This window comes from Sorex araneus, chromosome 4 (genome assembly GCF_027595985.1).
Source record: "Sorex araneus isolate mSorAra2 chromosome 4, mSorAra2.pri, whole genome shotgun sequence".
NCBI classification, from domain to species: domain Eukaryota; kingdom Metazoa; phylum Chordata; class Mammalia; order Eulipotyphla; family Soricidae; genus Sorex; species Sorex araneus.
In genome coordinates this window covers 198109780-198136406 of record NC_073305.1, presented here as the reverse complement: position 1 = coordinate 198136406, position 26627 = coordinate 198109780, and the positions used below count along the sequence as shown (strand labels likewise).

At 62.0% G+C, this 26627-nt stretch overlaps 3 protein-coding genes across 3 annotated transcripts; 2 read left to right on the top strand and 1 right to left on the bottom strand.

Moving 5' to 3' along the window:
• Nucleotides 1-740: 740 nt before the first annotated feature.
• On the top strand, nt 741-14711 carry STX1A (syntaxin 1A). The gene is made up of 10 exons (XM_055135177.1): nt 741-816; nt 6861-6938; nt 7156-7255; nt 9655-9729; nt 10395-10468; nt 10567-10675; nt 10809-10882; nt 11468-11605; nt 13327-13437; nt 13585-14711. Exons 1-10 carry the CDS (start codon nt 787-789, stop codon nt 13660-13662), a joined length of 867 nt encoding a protein of 288 aa, XP_054991152.1. The 5' UTR covers nt 741-786; the 3' UTR covers nt 13663-14711.
• A 536-nt stretch (nt 14712-15247) lies between these two features.
• Nucleotides 15248-24122, bottom strand: BUD23 (BUD23 rRNA methyltransferase and ribosome maturation factor). Its single transcript, XM_004620868.2, has 12 exons — nt 23997-24122; nt 23861-23898; nt 22480-22575; nt 22313-22395; nt 22132-22228; nt 20104-20200; nt 19055-19105; nt 17948-18033; nt 17675-17720; nt 17500-17570; nt 15589-15678; nt 15248-15483 (listed from the first exon to the last, which is right to left on the bottom strand). The coding sequence occupies exons 1-12, from the start codon at nt 24042-24044 to the stop codon at nt 15429-15431; spliced, it is 858 nt and encodes a 285-aa protein (XP_004620925.1). The 5' UTR covers nt 24045-24122; the 3' UTR covers nt 15248-15428.
• DNAJC30 (DnaJ heat shock protein family (Hsp40) member C30) lies at nt 24115-25251 on the top strand. Its single transcript, XM_055136582.1, has one exon. It carries the CDS (start codon nt 24254-24256, stop codon nt 24932-24934), a length of 681 nt encoding a protein of 226 aa, XP_054992557.1. The 5' UTR covers nt 24115-24253; the 3' UTR covers nt 24935-25251.
• Nucleotides 25252-26627: the final 1376 nt, after the last annotated feature.

Below are 26627 nucleotides of genomic sequence, written 5' to 3'. Positions count from 1 at the left end.
AGGGCTGTGGGGAGTGGATGCCTTGGGGACAAGAAGCCCACAGGGACCCCCAAGGACCAGCTGTCACTGCCCACCCCGCGTATACCCCTGGAGTCAGTCCCAGCACTCCCATCACAGGGCGAGGAGCTGAGCCCCAAGACCCGCTGCCCCAGCTTCGAGATGAACCCCAAACCCCGGGCCTGGGGACTTGGTGACAACTTGCACCTAGTCGTCCAATACCGAGGGAACGCAGACTGCAGAGGCTGCGGAAGGGAAAGAGGCCTGGCCTGGGGCAGGAAGGAGCCAGACTCTGGGGCTGGGTGGGGTGATGGGGAGAGAGGGAAGGGGGGCTCGGGGGGCTGGACACCTGGAAGCCTGAAGGGTCCCAGCTGGAGCAGGTGGTTTGTTTATTTCTCTATTATTAGTGGGGGCGGGGAGGGGTGTGTTTATTGGATGTCCCTAGGCAACAAAATCACATTCCCCCCCTCACACCCCCAAACTCTACGACTGAAGACGCGGGGTCCAAAAACAGAATGTGTCTAACCGAGGTGGGGGGTGGAGAAGGGGCTGTGTGGGCCCCCCAGTCCCAGGCAGGGCTCAGGTCCCGGGGCTGAGGCGCCACAGGCGGCCCCGCCAGCGCGGCGGGGCGCGGGGTCCCGGCGCGGGGCGGGGCGGGGCGGGCGGGGGGCCGGGCCGGGGTCCCGGGGGCCGGGGCGGGGCCGGGCGGGCGCTGCGCAGCCGCGGGGCGGCCTCCGCGCATGCGGGGCTCACTCGGCTGCAGCCGGCGCCGCTGCCACTCCCGGGAGCATGAAGGACCGAACCCAGGAGCTCCGCACGGTGAGTCCGGCCGCGCCCCCGGCCCGGCCCGGCCCGCCCGGCCCGCCCGGCCCGGCCCGGCCCCGCCGCGCCCCGCGCGGCAGCTCGGCGGCCCCCGGCCGGGCGCGGGGCGGCGGCGCGCGCGGGGACTCCTGCGCCCAGGGTCCGCCCCTCGGACCGTGTCGGGGTCGCGGGCGCCCGGGCGCCTCGCCCCGTTGCCTTGGGGCGGGCCGGGGCGGGCCGGAGCCGGGGGTCCTGGATAAACTTTCCGGAACCCCCTTGATTTGGGGAGGGGGCTCCAGGGGCGATCCGATGCCGGTGGCGGGACCCGAGCCTGACTCTGCTAGGTTCCGGGGAGCCGGTGGGGTCGCTCGTCCGGTCGTGCCCCCTCTCCGACCCTCCACGCGTCCCCCCCCCGCGCCCCCGCGCTGCGCCCCCCGGGGAGCGGGACGTAGGGCGGGCGGGAAGGGCCGGGGGCGCCCCTGCCCGGAGCCCGCCGCGGGGCGCGCCGCGGGACCCCGGCTCCCGGGTGGGGCCCGGCCCGGCGCGGGAGCTGCCCCCGGAGCCCCCCCGTGCCCTCCGGCACCTGTAGCTGCCGTCACCTGTGGCTCCCGCCCACTCCCGGCGGGCCCCCGGGGGCCCAGACCCGCCCCCGCCCCGCTTCCGGCCGCCGGGGCCGCCCGGGCGGACCCACCCCCGCCGCCCGCGCCCAGTCCGACCTATTTTTCCACCTGTGTCTCCGAGGCCCCTGGGGTGTGGCTCCTGGGCGGGGTTTGGGGGAGCAGGAGGATGCACAAAGGTACCGAGTCAGCGCTCACCCCCATCCCGGGCCTGGCACGGCCCCCCGAGCCCGCCCCGCAGCTCAGACCCCCTCCCCGGTTCTCAGGGGGGCTGTGCCCTTTGGGATGGCCAGCCCCCCGGGCTGGGGGGTGCAGTAAAGGGACCGCGGGGTGCCTGCGTCTGGAGTCCCATCGGAATCCCCGGTGACCCAGTGGCAGCCGCCCCGGCGTTTACGGGGCTCTAGCTAGTGGCTCCCCAGGACCCTCTGCGGCCCAGGCCGGAGACCCCCTGGCCTCTTAGGGAAAGTTTCAGCTGCCCCTGGGGCTTTTGCTCCTGCAGCCCGTCCTCTGTGTTGGCGCCTTTCCTCCAGCCCCCCTCCCTTATTCCAGCCCGCACCCCCACGGGGACTTGACTGTCCTGTCCCCAGCCCCCCAGCCGCCGCTCTTGCTGGCGGAGGGCCAGGCCCAGGGCTGAGCCCCAGGAGGCTTCAAAGGAACAGTCACCGTGCCGAAACGGGCACCAGCCTCTGGTTGCCCGCAGTTTTCTGGGGCCTGTTGAGTCAGAGAATATCTGATCCCAGCTCAGGGTGCGGGTCTGTGTGGGAGGCCCGTCAGCGGGGGGCGGGGCTCTGCCGGATGGGTCGCAGAGATGACAGCAGGTGGCCCTTATGGGGGCCTGGGGGCTTGAGGGATAGCCCGGCAGGGAGGGCGCCGTCTTGTGTGCCACTGACCTGGGTTCCATCCCGGCATGGCCCGGATATGGCCCTCTAAGTGCCACGGAGAGATTCCGGAGCAGAGCCGGGAGTAACCCTTGAGCATCGCGGGGTGTGCCCTAAAAATGAGAGAGGACAGAGACAGACAGAGAAATGGGCTTTGCCTGGTTCTGACCCCTGGAGGGTCACCCTCCGGAGAGCTTGACTGTGGCGGCCTCGTGCCTGGCGAGGCTTTCTCTGCGGGCCGCCTGGGGGCCTGTGAGGGGCCTTTGGTGGGGGTGGGTGCCGGTTCGGGCGGGGGCTGCCCGTCCTCCTCTCTCCCCGCTATGAAGTGAGGCTGGGAAAATCCGTAACCCCGTTTCTCGGCGTGCAAGAGCAGGAGGGGTGTCACTGGCCTCCCGACTGCTCCACGTTTGGGGGAGTCGAGCCTTCAGCCCCGGAGCCCTGGGACCCGAGAGGTGCCGCCTGGGTCGGTGTGGCCCCACCCCCGCCTCCCCCCAACACCAGCACATTTGGAAGGGAAGCGAGGGAGCTTATTTATAAAAGTCACACTCGGAGGGAGCTGGCGCGTTTCCTCGGAGCTGAGGCCGGCCCAGCCCTGCAGCCGCCTCCAGCCCCGCGCCCCTGGGGGCTGCTCCTGCCTGCAGGCCGGGCACCTCGGGGCCTCCCCACGGCCCGAGCCCCACTGGCCGGGACGCCAGGCTGGGAGTGATGCCAGTCTCCAGACCCCCTCCCTGCGCCTCCTTCCTCCGAGCTGGCCGCCCCTCCCCGGGCTAGGGCTGGGGGGATAGACACGCTGGGCCCTGGGGTGTCAGAGGGCACAGAGAGGTGGGGAGTGGGGACAGCCTGGCCCTGGCAGGGGGCAGAGGGGGTGTGCAGGGCCCAGCCCCTGGGCCGGGGTGCTCCTGACCTCTGGTCTAGAGCAGGCCTGGCTGGGTGGCCCACCCACCTTTGCCCACCAGTTTTGGGGGTTTGCTTTGGCCACACCCAGTGACTCTCAGGTGTGAGGACTCCTGGCTCTGTGCTCGGGGCTTGGGCACCAGGTGTGGTGCTGGGGACTGATTCCGGGCAAGAACCTCCTCTGGACTGTTGCTCTAGGCCCCAGGCTTTCCCTCACCGCCCGGAAGAGATGGGGCCCCCCAGGCAGGTTCGTGCCTTCAGCCAGGGGTGTTGACCCCCCCACGGCTGACAGCACAGGTTGGAAAGAGTGCAGGGGGGTGGCGCTGGCCTGGCCTGCAGCCCGACTTCAGCTCGGACTCCAGCACTGCATAGAGTCCCCCCAGCCCCCCTGGAGCCGACCCTCTCCTGAGCACTGCCCGGTGTGGCCCCGAGCCCCCGGAACCGTGAGAGAAAGCCACAGTGTCTCCGGATCCACTCTCAGGCATGGGGAGCTGCGAGCCGGTGGCCTTCCCCCTGCTCACTTCCGCTCTGAAATAAACGTGGCCAGACCCATCGCCCTGCACTCAGCCGACCCGGGTCCGATCACCAGCACCCCATTTGGTGCCCTGCTCTCTGCCAGGAGTGATCTCTGAGTGCAGTGCCGGGAGTCAGCCCTTCATATCCCCGGGGGTGGGCCCCAAACCCAGTAACTAAATTAATTTAATTAAATAAAGAAATGAGACCAGGAGATCTGGAGCAATAGTCCTGCGGGGAGGGCGTTTGCCTGGTACACAGCCACCTGGGTTCAATCCTTGGCATCCCATATGGTCGTCAGAGCCCCGCCAGGGGCGATTCCTGAGCGCAGAGCCAAGGTAACCCCTAAGCACTGCCAGGTGTGAACCATAAAAAAGAAAGAAATGAGATCAAGGAGAGTGGACGGTGGGAAGGTAGCTTGCCTTGCACATAGCTAAGCCCAGAGTCCCCTGAGCACCGAGTCAGGAGTCAGCCCCGAGCACCGCCAAGAGTGGCCCCTGAGTCAGGAGTCAGTCCTGAGCATTGCTGGGTGTGTCGCAAAACCCAAAGGAAATAAATGAAGGAGGAGAAGAAGTGAAGGATAAGAGCAGGCTCGGGGCCAGTCTCCCCCCATTCCCTTGGGGTCCCCAGAAGAAACAGTGGTCTGGGCGCTTGTGGTCTGGGCCCCTGGAATGGCCTTCAGGGTCATCCCCACTGCAGGGGCCGCCTGCGGGGCCTCTTGGATGCAGAGTCTGGCCCTGGGCACCCCTGCCTGCCCCGCCCTGCGGGGCTGCTGGTCCCGCCTTTGACTAGTCACAAAGGAGGGGGAACAGAAACGGTCCTGTGGACAGGCCCCCCCGCCCAACCCAGCATGCGTGCTGGCCCCGGGAAGACCACTCTGGCTCCAGGGGCCCCAGAACCCAGGACCTTCTGCCGCCGAGGGCCCACGTGCTGCCAGGGGCCCTGCCTCTGCCTGAGGGCTGCTGAGGTGACAGGCGGTGCTGGGACATCAGTGCAGTGGATGGCAGAGACGCCACACCCTGGCCCTCAGTCCTGGGAGCCAGCCCTGGTCCAGTCCTGCTCACGTCCTGGGACCCCAGGACACTGCAGGCTGGGATCCCCGTTCCCGGGTGTGGCAAAAAACCCCCAAAATACCCTTAATAGTCTTATCCCCTCTGTTCGTTCTGACTTGTTCTAGGAACTTATTTTTGGGGGGAGAATCCATATCCAGCAGTGCTCAGGACTTACTCCTGGCTTTGTGCTCAGGGATCACGTCCAGGGTCAGCCTCAAGCATGGAAAGGGACTTACCCCCTGGACTATTTCCCTGGTTTCTGAAAACTGGGCTTTTTCCTTTTTTTTTTTATTGATGTCACACCCATCGGTGCTCATGGGTTGCTCCCGACAGTGCTCAGGGGACCCTATGGGATGTCGGGGGTCGAACCCAGGTTAGCCACGTGCAGGGCAAGCGCCCTCCCCACTGGACTACCTCTCTGGCCCCCGCTGCAGTTGGTTTGACTGAGGCGATGGGGCCAGTCCCTGAGCCCTACGCTGGCTGTTGGGTCAGTCTGAAGGCCACACCCTGCATGGCGGACCCCAGCCTGGGTCTCCATTAAAACCCAGGTGCCAGCTCTGCCCTCCAGAGGGAGCGCCCAGCGCGGAGGGCACGGCCTGCGGGTGGGCAGAGGCGAGGAGTCGAGGGTCTGGTGGGTTCTGCCCGGGGCCCTTGCCCTGGGGGCCTGCGTTCGGGTCTTGCCTCTCTCTGGAAGGCCTGGGCTGGCGTCTGCCCGTTGCTGGCCGGGCTCGGCGGAACGGAGTGGGCAGCCCTGAGCCCTGGTGGGGGCTGTGCCCGCCTGGAGGGCTCAGCTCTGTGGCTCGGGCGGAAATGGCTCCCAGTGGCGCTGAGGCCCGGGTGGGCCCGCGGGGGAGGGGGGCCACCTGGTAGCTGCCACCGGCTCTTGTGGGAGCCGGATTTATTTTAGCTGCTGGGGGAGGAGGTGTGATCCCTCGAGGAGAGGGGGCCCCTCCCGGCCGCCTCCCGCGCGCTCCCCACCAGCCCCCTCTCTTCCCGGCCCCCACGCCAGTGGAGCAGTCAGACCCCGGGAGCCCCCGCACAGCCCTTCCGGAACACGCTGTGCTCCCCCCTCTCGCGGCCCCTCCTTCCAGCCAGCCTCGCTGTCCTAATTTCTCAGCCCGGCAAACATCCTGGGGTTCGGGGTGGGAAAAGGGGACAGCCCGTCTAGGCCAGGCCAAGAGCCCCTTCCCCACTGGATTGTGGGGTTGGGGGTGGGTTATGGGATGTTCCCCCACCACCACCTTTGCCCTTTGCATGCTGTGCTAGGCGGCCCCGGGCCCCTGCAAGCAGAGGGTGTCCGTGCGCTCGCCTCACCCCCTGCCGCTCCCTGCCTGCATCTCTGGCCTCGGCAGGTCCAGGCCAGCGGACAAGTGTCTGCGCGCCCTTGGCACCCACTACAGGTCTGCAGGGCGGTGGCACCGAGCCAGGCGGGCGTCCTGGACACAGGGGAAATCAGTCCCCTTTCCTCTGGGTTACTCCCTGGGTGGCGTGCGGGGGGCGGGACCCAAGCCCGAGGCCTCGAGAGGGTGGCTGCGGCGGGCCCCGGTGGGGCCGGACACACGGGACTGGCCCGTCTGCCCGGGAGCACCGGGGTCCACCCCTGCACCTTGTGGTGTCTTGAAGAGACGGTCACACAGAAAGCCACACGCAGCGTAAAGACAGACCTGGCAAGGAGGGGGCCCGGGGAGAGCCCAGGGGGCGGAGTAGCCCAGGCTCGTACCCCCGGCACCGTCAGAGCCTGGCCAAGCCCCAGTCAGGAGTGAACACTGCTCCCCCCTCCCAAATAAGGGGCTGTCAGGGAGACTCGGGGCCTCTGGGGCAGAACCATCACATGCCCGAGGGTCCTGCCTGGGCCACCTCAGGGCAGGAGCAAAGCTCGGGCTGCAGCCACAGGCTGTGACAAAGTTTTGTTCCCCTGGATATCCCAGATGGGGGTGGGGGGTGATGGCAAAGGCCCCCATGTCTGGAGGGGGCCGTGGGTCTGTCACCTGGCAGTGTCCCCAGCACGTCTCTGGCTGGCAGTGGAGCTGCCCGTTCTGGGTGGATGTAGGGCGCAGGGTCTGGGGGTCCCGCGGGTATGTTCACATGTGCCCCCCACCCCCATGCAGGCCAAGGACAGCGATGACGACGACGATGTCACCGTCACTGTGGATCGAGACCGTTTCATGGATGAGTTCTTCGAGCAGGTGGGGGCAGCGGCAACCTCCATCTCCCTGCCCTCCCCCCCCCCAGACCCCCGCCCCGGGTGGCCTGGACAGGCCCCACCTGTCTCTGCGTAAACCCTTTTGAGGACGCAGAGACGGAAGCCGAAGGGGTCTGGCCCCTCCCACCCCTGAGCCCTGACTGCAGCCCACCCGGGGGGCCCTGGGAGTGTCCCCCTGAGGCCCTGGCCTTGGCGTGCAGGTGGAGGAGATCCGGGGCTTCATCGACACCATCTCGGAGAACGTGGAGGAGGTGAAGCGGAAGCACAGCGCCATCCTGGCCTCCCCCAACCCTGACGAGAGTGAGTGTCCCGGCAGGGGCCCCGGCACCCGGCACCCCCCGAGCTAGCTCAGTGGGGGGGCCCCTGGGGGAAGCCTGCAGAGAATCACCAGCCGGGAGGGCGCCTGCCTGGCACCCGTCCTACCCCGGTGTCGCATAGGGCACCCGGAGCCCACCAGGCATGATTGCCGAGTGCAGAGCCAGGAGTGGGCCTGGGGGTGCAGAATTCAGAAATACAAAAGGGAAAAAAAAAAGGGAAAAAGACACTGATGGGAGCTCAAGTAAACAATAATAAATACCGTTTGTATGGATTTTTGAAAAGCAAATACGGTTGTATATATGGACAGCATAACATTAAGTTTTTGATTGTTAGGGACAAAAGACGAAACTAACATAGAAATCACATTCAAAACTTGTGTATGTGGGGCTGGAGCGATAGCACAGCGGGTAGGGCGTTTGCCTTGCACGCGGCCGACCCAGGTTCTAATCCCAGCGTCCCATAGGGTCCCCTGAGCACCGCCAGGGGTAATTCCTGAGTGAAGAGCCAGGAGTAACCCCTGTGCATAGCCGGGTGTGACCCAAAAACAACAACAACAAAAAAAACTTGTGTATGTGGAGCTGGAGCGATAGCACAGCGGGGAAGGGCGTTTGCCTTCCACGTGGCCAACCCGGGTTCGATTCCCAGCATCCCATAGGGTCCCCTGAGCATCGCAGGGTGTGACCCAAAAAACAAGACAAAACAAAAAAGAAAAACCTTGTGTATGAAACTGTAAATAATTAGAAAAACACATCCCTACGTATAAAGTGTATTATTTTCCCTAAGGTGGCTCTCAAACAAAAAGACAAACACTAAAGGAGATAAACAGTTCTGCAACACCACCGCGACCCCCTGCGCCCCTCCTGCCCCCAACTGGGGTTTCCTGCTTAGGGCCCCCAGGGGAGGTGGGCGGGGCAGGCTGCGGTCCCGCCCCTGGGCGCGGGGCTGGCTGCGCCCATCCCAGGGGAGGGAGTTGCCTGGGATCCCGCGGGGCCGGCAGCCCGCGCTCCCTCTCCTGGAGAGCAGATGGCAGCTGTGAGCGGCGGCGCAGTGGGAGGGCAGAGTGGCCGAGCAGGCAGCGCTTCCGGAGGGAGGCCTGGCACTGGGCGCGCGGACCCCGGAGCCGGGCGTTCTCCGGGCTCCAGGAAGTCCCCGCGGTCCCGCCAGCCACGCGCCCAGACGGGCCTGCTGGGGCCAAGGCGCCCCGTGCTCCCGCTCCCCCTGACCCACGCCCTGACACCGACGGTCAGTGGGACCAGTTCAGACTCTGAGCCCCTGAGCTCAGCCAGGAGGGGTGTCCCGGAGTCCCTGCTGTGGACTAGGTGCCCGGGGGTCTCGGGAGGGGGCAGTGGGGGGCGCAGTCGGGGAAGTTGGCAGCAGCGAGCGGGCGGGCTTCCCGGCCAAGGCTCCCTGTCGGCTCCTCTGGGGGCTGCCATCCGGGCTGGGCTATTTTGGGTCTGAGCAAAAGAGGCTTAAGACGTCAGAGCAGCTGGGAACCAAGTTTTTCCTTTGTTGGGTGGAATGAGACGCCCTCCTCCGCTCCCCGAAGCCCCCCACTCGCCTGGCACACGTGCCTCTGGGGAGGGATCTCCCAGGGGTGGCCCTCCTGGCTGGCCTGCCCCGGCCCCCAGGGAGCCAAGGGTGCGCAGAAGCCAGGAGCTGTCTCTCCCTCGGGGTGTGGCACCCCGGAGCTAGGGGTCCTAGATGCGCCCCAGAGGGAAGCAGTCTTGCCCCCACGCTGCCAGCCAACCCCTCTCTCTCCGAGTCGGGAGATGGGGGCAGCGGCTTCCCCCCACCCCTGCCTCAGGAGCCGCTTACAGTTGAGACAGGGCCAGTGAGACCACACCCCCAGAGTTTCCCCGCTCCCTGCCACCTCACGGGCACTGTGCCTCAGTGGCCTGCCCCTTGGAACTTCTGCATCAGCTCCCACCCTTGCCAGGAGCCTCCCGTCCCCCCGCACTCCCGGGCACCCAGGAAGGTGTGCATCCTCCTGTAGAACGGGATCTGTCCCCTTCCCTGGTTGAATGAGACTTCAGGAGTGGGGAGCTTGGCTTCCCGCTCCGGTGAGCGGCCCCACTGGCTGGGGGCTTCCCCCCTCAGCCCCCGGCAGCCATCAGGTAATGCTGGGTGAGCCCGCATCCGCCACTTCAGCTCGTGCGGGGACCAAGTAAATGTTCCCCAGTGCCAGCGCCAGCATCGCCAGCTGCTCCACGATTGTCTGCCTTAAATTTAGACCCATCTGTTATCTGCAGGGGGTGGGGAACCTCGAGGAAGGAGGCTTCGCTTCCTGGCTGGGGATCGCAAGGGAGGCTGAGTGCCTTAGCCCAGGAAGGAGGGAAACCCAGGGTGTCTCCCTGCCACCCCACACTTGTCTGCCTCCCCAGAGACGAAGGAGGAGCTGGAGGAACTCATGTCTGACATAAAGAAGACTGCAAACAAAGTTCGCTCCAAGTTAAAGAGTGAGTCTGGGCGCCACACCTGCTTCCTCCAGGCAGACCACGGGGTTTTTCCAAGTCTGAGCGAATCCATGGGCTTTTGCTCCCTTAGCAAGGGTGCCAGCAGATGCCCAGTCTCAGCAGCTACTCGGATGGGCCCATTTCTGCTGTGCTTTGGACAGGGCCTTGAACAGATGCCCAAGGCGTGCGCCTGGAGTGCTGCTAGCTGGGGTACCACCCGCCCTCTTAAGCTAAGAGGGTAAAAGGAAGTCCAGACCACCAGCTCCCACCCAGAAACCCCCACTGGACACCGATGTGCACACTGCGGGCGAGGGACCCCCTGGCCCTCCCCACTCCGGGCATGCCCAGTTGCTGGGTGCTCAGCCTTTTACCCCTGCATGTGCGGGGTATGTGGGTGTCTCTCACACCCCGAGAGCCCCAGTGGGCAGGCATGTGCCGGGGTACGCCCCGTTGCTGGGTGCTCAGCCTTTTACCCCTGCACGTACGGGGTATGTGGGTGTCTCGCACACCCCGAGAGCCCCAGTGGGCGGGCATGTGCCGGGAGGGGCGTTGTTGGCGCTCACCCTGGCCCTGGTGGCCCCCGAGGTCTCGTGCAGATCCCGGGGGTGGCAGTGGGCGGCAGTGGTGATTCGGGCACCCTCGGGCTCAGCAGCCGTCGGTTCCTCCAGGCATCGAGCAGAGCATCGAGCAGGAGGAGGGTCTTAACCGCTCATCCGCGGACCTGCGGATCCGGAAGACGCAGGTACGGGCCCTTGGGCAGACGGGGCGGGGCGGGTGCCGAGACTCCGCCCCCGTGGGACCGGGCCGGGCCCCATCACGACCCCCGTCTCGGCCCTGCAGCACTCCACCCTGTCGCGGAAGTTTGTGGAGGTCATGTCCGAGTACAACGCCACGCAGTCCGACTACCGCGAGCGCTGCAAGGGCCGCATCCAGAGGCAGCTGGAGATCAGTAACGAGGGGCGGGGCCGGGTGGGCGGGGCTAGACGGAGGGCGGGGCCGTTAAGAGGGCGTGGTTAGATGGAGGGCGGGGCAGCCGCTGCCTCTCCGGGGTCTGCATGGCTCAGTGCTTGCTTGGGCTCCAGCCGGCAGGACCACGACCAGCGAGGAGCTGGAGGACATGCTGGAGAGTGGGAACCCGGCCATTTTTGCTTCCGGGGTGAGTGTGGACGCTGCCCTTCCCACTGGGAATCCCCGGGAAAGGGCTGCATTGGGACAACTACCTGGGCAGTAGGTTTCAGAAAAGGCTGAGCTCCAGTCTGACCAGGTGGCTAAGTGGGAGGTCAGCTAAATCAGTGGCAAAGGGACAAGCAGATACTTCTGCCTCCGGTCCCTTCCGGTGCAGCCTGCGACCTTACCACCCTTACTTCACCGATCAGGGCTCTGCCACCCTCTGCAGGACCCTGCTCCACACTGAGGGCTTGTGGAGGAGGTGGCAGTGACACAGTCAGAGGGGAGGGAGAACTGGTGGGGGGTGGTGGGCAAAATCCGGCCCGGTCTGGGTTCTTGGGGTGGTGTGCCGGGCAGCTGTGAGCCCAGGGCAGATGTGTTCACAACCCCACCCCACAGATCGAAAATCACACCTCCAAGAAATTCGTAGACAACCAGGAGGAAGTGGGGAGGGTTCAGGGCCTGCTTCTGGACCATTCTGCCCAGGCCATGGTCGGTCCCAGTCGCCGAGGCCTGCCTCTGTCCTGGCCCTCACCCCCCGGGTCCCAGCACAGAGCCCTCCCCCATTCCCCAGATCATCATGGACTCCAGCATCTCGAAGCAGGCTCTGAGCGAGATCGAGACGCGGCACAGTGAGATCATCAAGCTGGAGAACAGCATCCGGGAGCTGCACGACATGTTCATGGACATGGCCATGCTGGTGGAGAGCCAGGTGCGTGCCCCGGGGCAGGCCGCCTCAGCCCTGTCCCCCGCCCCTGCAGCGCCCCCAGCCCCCCACCGGGGCTGAACTAACCCTTCCCGTTTCTGCCCGACATGCTGCCCTGCCGGGGAGGGCCTGAGTGTCCAGGTAACGAGCTGCCCTTTAGAAACCACCTGACCCCTCTCTGCATGGCTCTGCTTGGCCCTGCATGGCCCCAGCCCCCCACACCCAGCTCGCCCTGTCTTTGCTGCCAACGGTTTGTCTCATGGGCACCGTGGATCCCAGGGAGGCTTAGAAGTGACCCAGACAGACAGCAGAGGGCCTGCTCCCCACAGTGCACGAGAGTTTGGTGGAGGGGCCCCCGCGGGGAAGAACAGAATAGTTTCTCTTGTGCCAGGCCTAAGGCAACTGGCATAGTTCAAGCTTCTCAAACTCGGAAAACATCCCAAAATCTTGCCTGTTTCCCAGTCCCCATTCCCAGAGGTTAGTGGGTGGGTGGGTGACACTGAATCTACATTCCTTTTTTGGCTTGGGGGGCCCATACCTGTCGGTGCTTGAAGGCTACTCCCTGCAGTGCTCGGGAACCCAGTGCACAAGGGAGCAGATCCAGGCCTTGTGCATGCAAAGCACGGGCTCAACCCACTGAACTCTCTCCCCAGCTCTGAACTTGCTCTTCTGTTTTTTTGGTTTTTTGGACCTCTCCCAGAGGTGCTCGGGAGTTACTCATGGCTTTGAGCTGAGGAATCACTCCTGGAGGGGCCGGGGGACTGTATGGGATGCTGGGGTCAAACCTTGGGCGTGCCGCATCTAAGCCAGGCACCTTAGCCTCTGTACTAGCACTCTGGCCGTCTTTTGTTTTGTTCTGGTTTCTGGGCCAGACCTGGCAGTGCTCCAGGGGTTACTCCTGGCCCTGCACGTAGGAATCACTCCTGGCATTGCTCAGGGGATCCTAAGAGATGCTGGAAATCGAACCTAGTTGGCCGTGTGCGAGACAAGTGCCCTCCCCGCTGTGCTATGGCTCCGGCCCCGTGAACTTGCATTTCTAATAAGCTCGAAGGTGACGCCGATGTAGCTAGGCCAAGAGCAATGTGTGGAATTACACCAGGGTAATGATGGCGGCCACTTTGAATGGGGTATCCCAGGAGGGCCTCTCTGGGACCAGAGGGCTGCCAGGCTCAGGGTCCAGCCATCCAGCCCAGTGGCTTGTTTGGGGAGCAGGAGGGAGGTCCGTGGTGGGGGGGCAGATGGCCCAGGATGGGGGGGCGTCTGAGTGTCTTCTAGATTTCAGGGTCTCGCAGGGCCGAGTTAGGAAGCAGGTGGGATGAGGGAGAATGTGCGGCCTGCCCGAGGGTGCTCCATGGTGGGCTCGGGGCGGCGGCAGGCTCCAAGGGGGGAGAGGCGACGGGAACCCTTCCGTCTGGGAAGGCGGAGTGAGCGGGGAGTTCCCCGTGCCCCCCACGGTTCTGGCCCGACCCTAGCGACCTTGCTTTCCTGGCTGCCACTGGGCTTCGCATGGCCCTGACCCCGCTGCCCAGCCTGCACGGTCCTTCCCCTCCCCAGACCGGCAGCTCCGGGGGGACAGCGGGCGCTGCCGTGGGTCTGGCCTGGAGGGCGTGGGGGAGAAGCCCCTGCCCACCCTCAGGGCCCCTTCTCTCTCCAACCTTAGGGCGCTTTCCCAAAGCCCCGTCCGGAGGGGTAGCCCCCTGGAGCTCCAGTGGCCCCTGGCCCTGCAGGGGGAGATGATTGACAGGATCGAGTACAACGTGGAACACGCGGTGGACTACGTGGAGAGGGCCGTGTCGGACACCAAGAAAGCCGTCAAGTACCAGAGCAAGGCTCGCCGGGTCAGTAGCCCCAAATCTGAGGTCCCCCCACAACTGTCCACTCTGCCCAGAACATCCAGCCCTCAGTGCTCCGCCCAGACCAGCCCCTTCTCTGTCATGTGGCCGTGCCCCACCCCCGGACTGAGCCCCCCTCTCTCCCTGGTGCAGAAGAAGATCATGATCATCATCTGCTGCGTGGTCCTGGGCATCGTCATCGCCTCCACCTTCGGGGGCATCTTTGGTTAGACGCCACCTGCCTGCCATCCCTCTGGACAGTCCAGCCTGAGTGGCCCCTGGCTGCTGCCACCTCCCTGCCCACCCACCCTGCCCCTGCCCCTGCCCCTGGGCCCTCGCCCCCGCCTGCCTGAGCCGTCGTGTGCATGATCGTTGTGACCGTGTGTGTCTGTACAGAAGAGGCGGGGGCAGCAAGGGACAGCTGCAGGGCCTGCCCATGCCCCCTCCTCCTTCCAGGCAGGGCGGCCCAGGGTTCATGAGCCCCCTCCCTGCCCTTCGTCCTCTTCCTGGCCTGCCCCATCTGCCTGTCCTCTCCAGCTGTCCCCTGGGGACCAGCTGGCCACATGGTGCTGCTTTTCAGGTTGGGGGGTGGCCCTGAGACAGCTCAGCCTCTACCAGCCCAGCACTGCCAGGGAGGCTCCGTGTCGTGGCCAGGTGGCTGCTGACTCCTTTCCCTGACGGGCAGAGCCCACCCGGGCAGCCTCCACCTCCCTTCCCACATTCCCACGGCCCCTGGGAGCAAGCCCTTGGGCCTAGGCCTGGTCCCAGGTACCCTGGAGGGGACTGGAGGCCCCCAGCGGCCACTCCGTGAGGCTGGGGGGGAGCAGCTCTCCCAGTAGGCCCATTGGGTCCTCAAGCCATTGTGTTGCATGTTTGGGACGGGTTGGTCCCTGCTCTCGTGCTCTCGGGGAAGTCACTGTAGCCTGCGATCCTGTCCTACCCTTGCTGTCCCCCATCAATGTGCCACGTGGGTGTCAGGTGTCTCAGATACAGTATTCGGCAGCCAGCCAGGGAGGGGACCCCACTCTCCAGCATCTTGGGGCGTCCCCCAGAAGTGTGCCCCCTCCTGCCTCGGCAGGGAGCGTGCATGCGGGTGCATGCAGCAGGGGGTCGCGGGGCCCCACTTTCCCTCCGCTTTGCTCCTGCAGTGACTGTGACCTCTGTCCGTGTTGCCTTCTTGAAAGCGACCCCGCCCCCCAAACCCCCCTCACCAAAGGTCTCGGGACAACCAGCTGCCCATTTTGTGACATTTTTATGTAGAATAAACATTTGTATCTGTATGTGGCTGAAAATGTGTCTTAGGGAAAGGGGTGGGCTTCATGTCTCTGGGGGCCTGATGAGTCCCCTCGTCCCCTCACTAGTAGCTGAGACAAGAATGCACAGGAGGGAGCTGGAGCTCCCAGCTACAGTGGGGTAGGGTGTTTTGCCTTGCACGTGGCTGACCCAGGTTCAATTCCCAGCATCCCATATGGTCCTCCGAGCACCTCCAGGAGTAATTTCTGAGTGCAGAGCCAGGAGTAATTCTTGTGCATCACTGGGTGTGACCCAAAAGGCAAAAAAAAAAAGGAATGCACAGGAATGCACTCCAGAGGGCCAGAGGGAGCCAGAACAAGCCCTGTGAGGCAACAGGGTGCCTCAGGTGCAGGCCCAGCACCAGCTCAAGCCTGTGCAGCTCCTAGTGGTCCCACTGGGGCCACTATCTACCCACAACTATCCAGAAGAGACCACCTCCTGCCATTTAAACTTAGTTCTACCCAGGGAGCCAGAGACTCCTGCACAAGAGCAGGACTGCAGCTGAAATACGCCAGAGCCAGAATTCAACCAAAAGTGTTTATTGCTTTTACAACAAAATAAAGTGCTCTCAGAACTTTTTTCTCAAAACAGAGAAAAAATAGTTAGAACTTAGAACATTTTTAGAAAAACTTGGGTCCATGGGAGAAGTGGAGACTTGCACGTGGGACGCTCAGGAGGGCCCAGCTCAGACCTGCGCCCGCTGCTCAGAAGTGGGGTCCGCGCCTGCGGCCCGTGTACTGGGTGTCAGGTCGGACTTCCCTGTGGCAGAAAATAGGCGGCAACACAATGTTTCAGGGAAAAGAACTGGACCCTGAGCCCCCCTGGAGTAGCCCCTAGCACCCCAGCCTGTGCCCGGGCACTCACCTGCCCTGGCGTCTGCGGCGCGCCTTCTTCTGCAGCACCCACTGGCGGGTGTTCCTCACCATCCAGCGCCTTGTCATCCTGAAAGGGACCCTGCACGGAGACACGGCTCAGAGGCCTGGCCTGCCCGCGGGAGGCAGGACTGCTGAACTGCAGTCAGGTGAGGCGCACCGAGACGCACTCTCGGGACAGTTCCCAACTGGGCCAGTGGCCCCTTGTCAGCCTCCATGCAGAGGCGGGGGCCTTGCTACTTCCCAGCAACTGAGACCAGATCAGCAGGGAAGGCCCCCTACCGCCACTCGATGCCCCGGACTGGCAGAGACCATGACAGATGTCCCAAACCATTTCCAACCCAACAGCCTAGCTCAAGGCAGCTCCGAGCATGACTGTAGGCCTGACCTGGCTCCCCCGCTCCATGGGACCAGGTCCCGAGGCGAGGCGCCTGGGCAGCTGTTCCGGAACCCAAAGCTTTCCCAGCAGCAGGCACAGCACAAGGGCAGTCGGCTCCCTGAGGAACCACCCTCAAAGACTGCATGCCCCGTTCCAGAGTGTGTCTCCAACACTGGGCCCCAAGTGTACTCAGGGACGCAGAACCAAGAAACACACCTGTGATCGGGGAAAGCAACGGTGTTCCCAAAAGGAAGGGGTCCCAGAGCGACATTAAAGAGAGGAGGGTGCTTGCCTCACATACAGCCAATCGGGATTCAACCCCCAGGATCCTGTATGTCCCCCCGAGCACCTCCAGGAGTCATTCCTGAGCAGAGCCGGAAGTCATCCCTGAGCACACTGGGTGCAGCCCCAAAATAGAAACAAAAATGGAAAGATGCTGACCAGAGATGGCAGGACGCGATTGCCATTTCCACAGGAAAGGGCCAGTCCTGCTGCCATGACGGGACAGCTGAAAAGGCCAAGAAAGTCCAGCTGGGGGGCAAGAATGAGGATGGAGTGGCTGGTGCCAGCCTGAAGAGGACGGCACAGGGTGAAAACCAAGAGCTTTGACTGCCAGACAGCTCAGGGCAGTATGACGCACAGAAACAGGATGTCCCAAGGTCATGAACCCAGAGTGAAGGGCAGTGTTGTGGCTCAAGGCAGACAGCTGTGGGGAGGGCCAGGCCGGATCAGCAGACACTCAAGGAGCAGCAGCTGGGAGGCCAGGGGAGCCGAGGGAGGCAGAGCCAGCCCGAGGACAGAGATGGGGAGACCAGAAGAGCAGGAGCCTGCAGCGGAGAGCCACACACCCAGACGGCTGTAGGGAGGGGGACAGGGGCGAGGCCCCTGGAAGGTGATGACCGGTCCAGCCCTCAGTGCAGAGAACAAAAGGAGCATTCCTGAGCCCGGAGCTCAAGTTTGTACTGATGGAAATGTTCCAGGGCAGTGAGGGAAGGGTCACCACAGTCAGGCAGGGCCAAGGGCCAGGACGGGGCACAAGTCTCAGGAAGGAGCCAGCCTACCAGCCATGGCGAGAAGGGGACAGGCTGAGTCTGTCACCTGGCCCAGGAGCCAACGTAGTTCTAGGGTGCTGGTGGGTTCTGGACCAGCCACCACCACCACTAAATCCTGCCGGACAGAGGAAGCAAGGACAAGGGCACTACTTGCTGCCCTCCCCACCCCACACACATTCTACTTCCGCCAGGAAGGCCTCCGCGTGAGCAGCACCAGGGGGAGGGGTGGCAGGCAGGACTTGGGTGCATTTGAGGGGGCCGTCTTAAAGCTCCGCCGCCAGGGCTGGAGCGGGCAGCAGGCTGGGGCACACGCACGCTATGTCCCCACCCCGGCCCCACTGCCAGCAGTCGCCCTCAGGCAGCCCCAGCACCCTCCACTGGAAAACGTACGTACTTCCAGGTGAAGCGATTATTTTTCTGAAAAGGAGCAGCAGGCTAACCCCGCTTCCGCCTTGTCTGGGCACCCCCTTACCTCCCAGTCACAAAGGAAGACTCCACAGGGGCCTCCTCAGCTGCCTCCTCCGCCTTCGTGTCACTCAGCCCCTGTAGGAACCAAAGTGCTCGTGGAAGACCTGCCTGCTCCACCCCACAGGGCGAAGGGCCCCCAGCCCAGAACGGAATCCAAGGGACACGGGCCTGCAACTCACCTGTGGTAGGAAGGTCGAAGGTCCAGAAAAGAGACAGAGGTAGAACCTGAAAGGGCAGAGCGAGGGCCTGGCTCAGTCTGTTGAGTGACGGGGGGACGGAGCGCAGCAGACGGCACTGGCCTAGGGAGGGGTCTGAACCCCAGCACTGTACCCCGAAATAGCCTGGTGGGTGAGCCATGACCTCGGCCTCCCGGGAGCCAACCCAGCACCTCCACCCCCCCGGCCGTGGCCCACGGGACGCGGGGCCCTGCGGCTGCAGCACCCGTGACTCACTTCTTGGCTCTGGCGCTGTTGGGGTAGTCCACCACCACGCCACCAGTGAAGCCAGCCTTGGTGGCCTGCGCCGTGATCAGCTCCAGCTGAGGGGACACAGTGGGGGGTCAGCAGGGAAGCAGGAAGCTCCCCCTGGGGACCCTAGGATGGAACCGACTGAGGCAATTCTGCAGCCCACCAGCCTGAAGAAGCAGCCCAAGGAGGACCCAACCCTTACAGCCAACCACACCACGGGGCTGGGGGTGGGGTGGGGTGGTCCCTGAACAGGCAGTTCCCTCCATCCTCACGGCTCTCTAGCCCGGAGACCAGTGTCCCCACATAAACTTCAGGAAGTGAAGGTAGCGAACGGGAGGAGGAGTCAGGACTTGCTCCAGAACCACCGGCCCATGGTTCCGAAGATGAACCTCCCCATTCTTTTTTTTTTTTGCTTTTTGGGTCACACCTGGCAACACACAGGGGTTACTCCTGGCTCTGCACTCAGGAATTACCCCTGGCTGTGCTCAGGGGACCATATGGATACTGGGATTTGAACCCGGGTCGGCTGCGTGCAAGGCAAACGCCCTACCCACTGTGCTATCTCTCCAGCCCCTGAACCTCCCCATTCTTAAGCTTTGTAAGTTCTGGAACAAACTGCTGCTGGACAGGCTGGGGCAATAATAGGGTTTGCCCTGCCAACATGGGCTCGATCCCTGGCACCCCATATGGTTCCTAAGCAGTGGCAGGAGTGATTCCTAAGTCAGGGCCAGGAGTGACCCCTGAGCACTGCCAGGTCTGGCCCCAAAACAATAGAAAACAAAACAAAAACCCCAAACCCTCCTAATATTCTGCCACCCCCCACCTTCTCCCCACCCCATTTATGAATCTGGCTGAGTAATATATCCTCCCTTTATCCACCCGGTCAGTCCCCTGGACGCTCCTCCTGGCCTGCTGGGCTACCCTCCCTCAACACCCCCCAAGCAAAAACCACAAAAACACCATCAGGGACGTGGGGATGGTCACTCCCTCCCGTGCCCCGTCAGCACCCAAGTCTTGGTCCCCCCCAACAGCAGGTGCTCACACTGCTCGCAGGCCGCCCCTCCCCCGCGCCCCCAGGAGCAAGGGGCTCACCTGCTCGGAGGTCTCCGGGTACAGCTGCAGGACGGCTCGGGCTCCCCGTGCCTGTAAGCAAAGGAGCTAACTAGGCCGCGCCTCATGGGGTTCCCCCAAAGGCAGATGCACAGGTTCTTCTTTGGGTAACAAGTACAAGAAGAAACCCACCCCCTTTCCCCTCCCCTGGGCCCACTGTCAGCGGTGACTATGGCCCCCAAATTAAAAGTTCCTGCAGGCAGGAAACAGCGCTGAGAACTGGAGCACTTGCCCTGCACGAAGTCCGAGCCCGGAGTTCGCTCCCCAACACCAACTGCATAGGGCCCTGAGCACCAAATACATACGGGCCACCCCCTGGAAAAGCCGGAAGCAAACAAGGCCCCCCCCCGGGACTGGATTCTTGCTTCCACAAAGAACTAGGGGACATCTGAACAGAAAGCAGACAGGATTTTCCAGGGAGCGAGTTCAACACTGAAGTCGTCAGAACTTCAGCACCCCGAGGAAGAAAGAAACCCTACTTGGCACCAGACCAGCCAGTCTGTGGAAAGAAGCCACCCTGGGGCACGGTGGGGAGCCAAGGAGACCGACAAACACCTGCTTCCCGACTGTGAGCCTCCTCCCCGCCCGCCACTGTGGTTCTTGGCCACACGTGGCAGTGCTCAGGGACACACCGGGTGGTGCCCAGGAGACTCTACTGGGTGCTGGGAATGGAACTCAGGTCAGCGGTGTGCAAAGCAAGCACTTTACCTACTGTACTAGCACTCCGGCCCCCCAAATTCACTTTTAGAAGAACACAAGACTTTGTATCAGCACCAACATGCAAAGATAAAGCTCACACAGGAGCTCAGCAGCAGGAAAACGCGAGTTGGGGGGTCAGGATGGGCCGCTCAGGAAGGGACCCTTGGTCTGGCTGAATGCAACCCACCAAACTGTCTAAGTTTGGAACTGGAACAGACCAAGCCATAGGAAGGTCCCAAGGTCCCACCACCCCACCAGATGGCTGTTCCTCGGACACCTCCACTTCTGCAGGGCGGCAAGCAGCCCAGCCAGCGGCAAAGATTTCCACTTACCAGAACCGAATACAAAGAAGAAAAAAAGCAGTACAGGCGCTTGACAGGATTTTCCGACTTCTTGTTAGCAGTACAGAGCCACTGCAGTGCAGAAATGCTGCAAGGGGGAAGGACCAGGTCAGAAGGGAGGCCAGGATCTCTCCCCGCCCTTCCTGTGGCACGAGTGATCCGACCCACTGCACAGCACAGGGGACCCCCAATGCTGACAACGCACTTTGTTCTCATGTGCACCACCCCTGAAGTCTGGAAAATAGCGTGTAAAGAGCGTGTACGTGTGGCCTGGATCAAGACCCATACTGCCAGTCTACAGAAATAATTCGAGCACAGGCAGGAGACGGGAGAGTGCAACACGTGTCCTCAGGTTCGCAAGGGAGGCGCCCCTAGTCTGCACTAGTCCTACAATCCTCAACTTCGCTTCGTCTTTGCTGCAGACGCTGGTCCTCTTCCTGTGAGCAAGTGAAACTTCCCGGTATGTACGGAAAGTCATTCACTCACCTCCCTCCTCAATCACTTCCTGCAATGGCACCTCAAACCATTTCCAACCTCAAGCAGCTTTCAGGCATCCACGTCTCTGCTGCGCACACATCTTCCCCCCAAGTGCCGATGTTTCATCCTCCAGCCACTGCTTTGACAGGTCTCACAAATTACCCAATCGCCTCCATAAACTTCCTCCCATTTCTTCTCCAGACCGGGAGCTGGGGCCGGGCTCAGTGGCAGAGCAACTGCTTCCACCCGCACACAGAGCTCAGGATCCCGTTCATCATGGTCCTTGGCCCCACAGATGGGCGGTCCCTGGCATATCACGACCAAACGGGCTAGGGCCACACCAATGGGAAGGGTCCCAGCAGGCAGCACAACAAGCCTGAGCCCTGGACAGTACAACAAAGGGCAAAAGGTGGGTAGCAAAGGGAGAGGGAATTCCAGGGCCAGAGCATGGTACAGTGGTAAGATGTCTGCCTTGCATGTAGCTGACTTGGTTCTGATTCCCCAGAATACCATAGACACCCTGGAGCCCAAGGAGTGATTCCCGAGCACAGAGCTAGAAGCCCTGAACACCACTGTGTGTGCCAAAAAGAAGAAAAAGATTCACAGAGCTAGAGCCTACACTTCACGTGCAAGAACCCCACGAACAATCCCCAGAGCACTGCCCGGAACAACCCAACACACTCTAGTTGAAAATGACTAAAACCCCCAAAATAGCCACCTACAAATCTGACCCTATCACTCTCCCCAGAAACTACTGAACTAAGTTCAAACTGAGAAAAATGAAGTCAAAATTCTTTTGTATTACTTTAAGTTTCTGGGTCACACATGGTGGTGCTCAGGGGACCATACAGGGTGCCAGAGATTAAGCTTGAGTTGCTGTATGCAAAGCAAACACCATGCCAGCTTGTTCCATCTCTCTGTTTTCAATGTTCTAAATGGTTATCAAAATAAACACTTTTTACAAGCTCAAAATTTGGCTATAACAATTCAGAATAGAATCCTTAAACAATGAAGAAATTGGAGCAATCTAGACCATTTTCTATTGAGATGCTGCAAAAAGGAAATAACATGGGACAGCCACAGAACTCTCCAATGCATTCTGGGACCAGGGTGACTCCTAGAGGCTCAGAAGACCAGCCACACTGTGAAAAACAGACCTGGTGCTGAAGAGGCATCAAGCCACTTCAAAATACAAAATAAAGAAAAAAAAAAGACAAAAGACAAAATAAGGGTCTGGAGCAATAGTACAGCGCGTAGGGTGTTTGCCTTGCACACAGCCAACCCGGGTTCAATTCCCAGCATCCATATGGACTGCCGAGCACCGCCAGGAATAATTTCCTGAGTGAAAAGCCAGGAGTAACCCCTGTGCATCTCTGGGTGTGACTGAAAAAGCTAAATAAGTAAACAAACCCACATATTTGGGAGCCTTGTTCCTACCCTTTATTCTTAAAAGTCTTGAATTATATAGACAGGTATCTCCTGTTTGATGACTGGAAATCACCTTATCTATGGGACTAAGCTCCAAGACGTGCAAACGCTTACCTGATACAGCCATCAAAGGTGCCAGGTCTAAAGGGGATGCCCTGGCCCATGTCCCCCAGCAACACATCTCCCTCAACTTCTCTGTCCAAAGCTGCATCTACGTGGGAAAAGAAAGAGCACGTCAAGGGGAGACCACTTATGTCACCACTCCCCACTCATGAAGGGCTGAGGACCAACTCACCTAGCATGGCGGAGCTAATGTCGAAGCCCACCCAACAGTGTCCCTCATCTGTGAGGTAATCTCCGCTCAGCCCGGTACCACAGCTAGAAGACAGTCAAACCAGAAACTCAGGGCACGCAAAGATGCTCCACTGCACAAACAACTGGAAGTGGGTCCTGGGATCTTACCCAACGTCCAGGATGTAACAGGGCTGATCCTCGGGCAGGCAAAGGAGCTCCAAGGCTCTCCCGGCCATAGTGGTCTGTACATCAATCATGCGCGAGCTTGAAGAAACACAACCGAGCCGCAAAGGCGTGAACATAACCCCCCCAAGGTCCTCTTTCCTGCTTAACAAGCCAAATAATCCATGTGAGTGCAGTGTTGTTATTTTGCAGCCGACCCGGGTTCGATCCCTGGCATCCCATACGGTCCTGAGAACTGCCAGGATAATTCCTGAGTGTAGAGGCCGGAGTAACCGCTGACCACCATGGGGTGTGGCCCAAATCAAACAAGTTAAAATTAAAAAATAAAAAAACAGGGGCTGGAGTGATAACACAGCGGGTAGGGCGTTTGCCTTGCACGTGGCCGACCCAGGTTCCATTCCCAGTATCCCATATGGTTCCCTGAGCACCGCCAGGAGTAATTCCTGAGTGCAGAGCCAGGAGTAACCCCTGTGCATCGCCAGGTGTGACCCAAAAAAGCAAAAATAAATAAATAAAAATTTAAAAATAGAATAAAAAAATAACATTTTCCTCACACATATGACTAACACATTATTTTCCCTTTTCTTCGCTCTACAGAGACGCAAACTAGTTTTTCTGAGCGACTTCGGTTACAGGAACTATGATTAGAGCACACTGAACCGATTCCCTGTCACAATTCTGAACCTGTGCACGCTATTTTTCAAAATGCCAGGAAAGAGGCCTAAATGTGGTAGGGTGGGCATCTACTTTGCACACGGCCAGCCCGGGTTCCATCCCCGAATCCCACCCAAAAGGTCCCCCGAGCACCCCTAGAAGTAACCCCTAAGCACTGCTGGATGTGACCCCAAAACACACACACACACACACATGCACGCACGCACGCACGCACGCACGGCTCTGCTACAAAACGAGAAGGCTGCTTCCTCCTCTCCTCTGGGATGCTCAACTGGACAGGAGGGACAGTTCCCTGAGGAAAGCAGGACATACCTGGCTCCCGCGGGCCCCCGGGACCGGGGCTTGGGAGTTCCCGACACCCGCTGTGACACTCACTCAGGCACCCCGAGTGGCTGGGGGGACCCGGGACGATGGAATGCCGGGGGACGCCGGAAGCAGCCTGCGACTGGCTCCGAACCCCCCGTAGCACCGTCCCCGCAACGGGCCCCCGCGGCCTCCGCCGCTTCCACCTCCTCCCCTCGGAACCCCACGCTGCCACCACGGCTCCGAGTATCGGGGGGCACGGAGCCGAGCCGCTCCCCGACAGGGGCTCCGGGGACACCGACCCCCTCCCTTCTTCCCCGCGCCCCCCGCCGACGCGGCTGTCCTCCGAGCCGCGCCGCGCCCCCGCAGCCCCGCCGCATCCACTCACTTGCGCATGTATTTCCGGGCTTCGCTCTTGTCGTAGAACTGCGGGAGGAGAGAGAGAGAGAAGGGGAGTAGGAAAGAAACAGGGATGCGACGCCGCGCAGGCGGCGGGGAGGGGTTTCCCGGGCCGCGAGCCTCACCAGCTCCGGCGGGCCGCCGACCTCCGGGCGCCGGCCGCGGCTCGACATCTTTCACTCCTCTGGTGCACGCCGCTCGCGGCCGTGCGCCGGGAGCTCCCTTATATACTATCGGCGCCGCGACCGCCTCGGAACACGCATGCTCCACCCCGCTCCCCGCCTCCTCGTCCACTCCATTGGCTACGGCGTCGCGGCCCGTCAAAGTACGCGCGCCTCCGATTGGCCGCTTCAGCGGGCCCCGCCCGCGATATGCATTCAAGATGGCGGCCAAAAGCGATCTGAGGTGGCCGCGGGTGTTCCTGTGGAGGTTGTGGCAGAGTCGCGGGGTCGCGCCGAGCCCGGCCGGGGCCTGGGGTCCCGAGGCGCGGCCTTACTCCCTGGGCAGCGGCCCCTACTCGCGCACGGCGCTCTACGAACTGCTCGGCGTGCCCGCCACCGCCACGCAGGCGCAAATCAAGGCGGCTTATTACCGGCAGAGCTTCCTGTACCACCCGGACCGCAACGCGGGCAGCGCGGAGGCGGCCGAGCGCTTCACGCGCATCTCGCAGGCCTACTTGGTGCTGGGCAGCGTCACCCTGCGCCGCAAGTACGACCGCGGCCTGCTCAGCGACGCGGACCTGCGCGGCGCCGGCGTCCGGCCCGCCCCGGCGCCCGCCGCCACCGCCGCCGCGGCCCGCGCGCCGCCGCCGCCCGACGCCCCGAGCCCCCGCGGGCAGCCAGCGCCGAGCGGCGGCCGCTCCATGTTCGACTTCGACGCCTTCTACCAGGCGCACTACGGGGAGCAGCTGGAGCGCGAGCGGCGCCTGCGGGCCCGGCGGGAGGCCCTGCGCCGCCTGCGGGAGCAGCGGGCCCAGAAGGGCTTCGGCTGGGAGGACACCCGCGACGCCGCGGTCCTGTGCCTCCTGCTCTCCCTCTTCATCCTGCTGGGCGTCCGCGTGTAGGGCCTCGCCCGGGGCCGGCGCCCGCCGCCTTCCAGCATCTACCTCTCCCGGGGTCGGGACTCGGCGCTGCGCAGCCCCCCGCCCCTCCGCGTCCCCTGCCCCCGCCAAGAAGACCCCCGCGGAGGAAGAGGGCCCCGAAGACCCCGACGACGGGGTGGCTGCCGGAAGTCGCCGTCCTGACCGTGTGCCCTGCTGGACCGGTGGCCCCACGCCGGGCCCCCGCCTCCGTTTAGACTGCCGGGCCCCCGGGTGACCGCAGAACGTGCCATGTGACCAGTTTGTGGGCTGCCAAAAATAATAAGAGTCATGAAAACTGGGGTTGTCCGAACATTGTGTTTCTGTGAGTACCCCAGCCCACGTGGGGGAGCCCCAGGCAGAGTGGGGGGCTTCACCGCAAAAGCCGACGGCAGTCCGTGGTCAGCCGGGCTCGGCCCCCTACCCCGCTGCCGGCATCACATGGGACTCTGAAACGTCACGGAATGTTCCCCGCACCCGCATCTCCTCGGGGAGATTGCCTGGGGTCTGTCCCCAGGCTCTGATGCCAGTGGAAGGTTGAGACCAGGCAGCTGCCTTCCAGTGGGGAGTGGGGTTCCATTCGATCCCCACTCACTGAGCCACGAGGATCCCCAAGTGCTCCGGGCACTGCCCGGTGTGGCCCCCAAGCAAAATTAAAATAATAAACACGAGGCTGGCAGGTGCAACCCTGGGGCCATGCTGGCCCGGTCATTCTTTCCCGCCCACTGCCAAGTATGGGCATCTTCCGGAAAAGGGCAGCAAGCAGCGGTTCAGGTCAGAGTGACCCTCACCGGGCAAGCCCTCCACCCCTTTCACTGCTCAGCTACAGGTCCCCCATTGCGGCTGTTGGAATTTGGGGAGCTGATGAGCTAGTGTAGGAGCTGAAAGCACGTGGTCCAATTTCAACACCGCACTCGGATCTCCAAGGCAAAAGCTTTTATCCTGTGTTTTCAAGCTTGCTAAGCACTGAGGTGGTCATCAAGGCCAGAGTTGCACCCTGGAGCAGGGTGGACACCTGCGGGTTGGGAGCTGATGGATGATGTTGGGACTAAGTGGAAAAGGTTTTTTTGTTTGTTTGTTTCTTTTGTTTTGGAGTCACACCTGGCTCAAGGGTTACTCCTGGCTCTGCACTCAGGAACTATTCCTGGCTTGGGGTGCCAGGGATTTAACTGGGATGGGACACGTGCAAGGCAAGCACCCTAACCACTTTATCCCCCTCAGTGGAAAACTTTAGCTAAGCTAGAGATGTCTCACCAAGATGAGAGACCAAATCTTCAGGCTAAACAAAGTCAGAAGCAAGTGGTATATCAGTCTCGATTCCTGCACTCAATTTTTTTGGTGCAAATTACTTGTATAAATCAGAGTAAGTCCCACAGCAAGTAGAACTGTAGTTGTCGTTCAGTGTGCTGGATTACCCTCTCGGCAGTGAGACACCAGGCAGTAGTTGAGATCAGAGACCCCGTGGCTCAGATCTACCTGCTTCAGGAAGCCTGGATTTGGGGGAGGGTATGTACTTTTCAAAAAACATTTAATGCAATTGTTTCATATTGAGGGAACAGAACGTTCTGTTCTTGGAATTCCACTACAGGGATGACACATCTATTAGTGAAACATACTAGTGAACTCTACCTTAGTGAAATACACAAGTGAAATGTACCTTAGTGAAATATACTAGAGA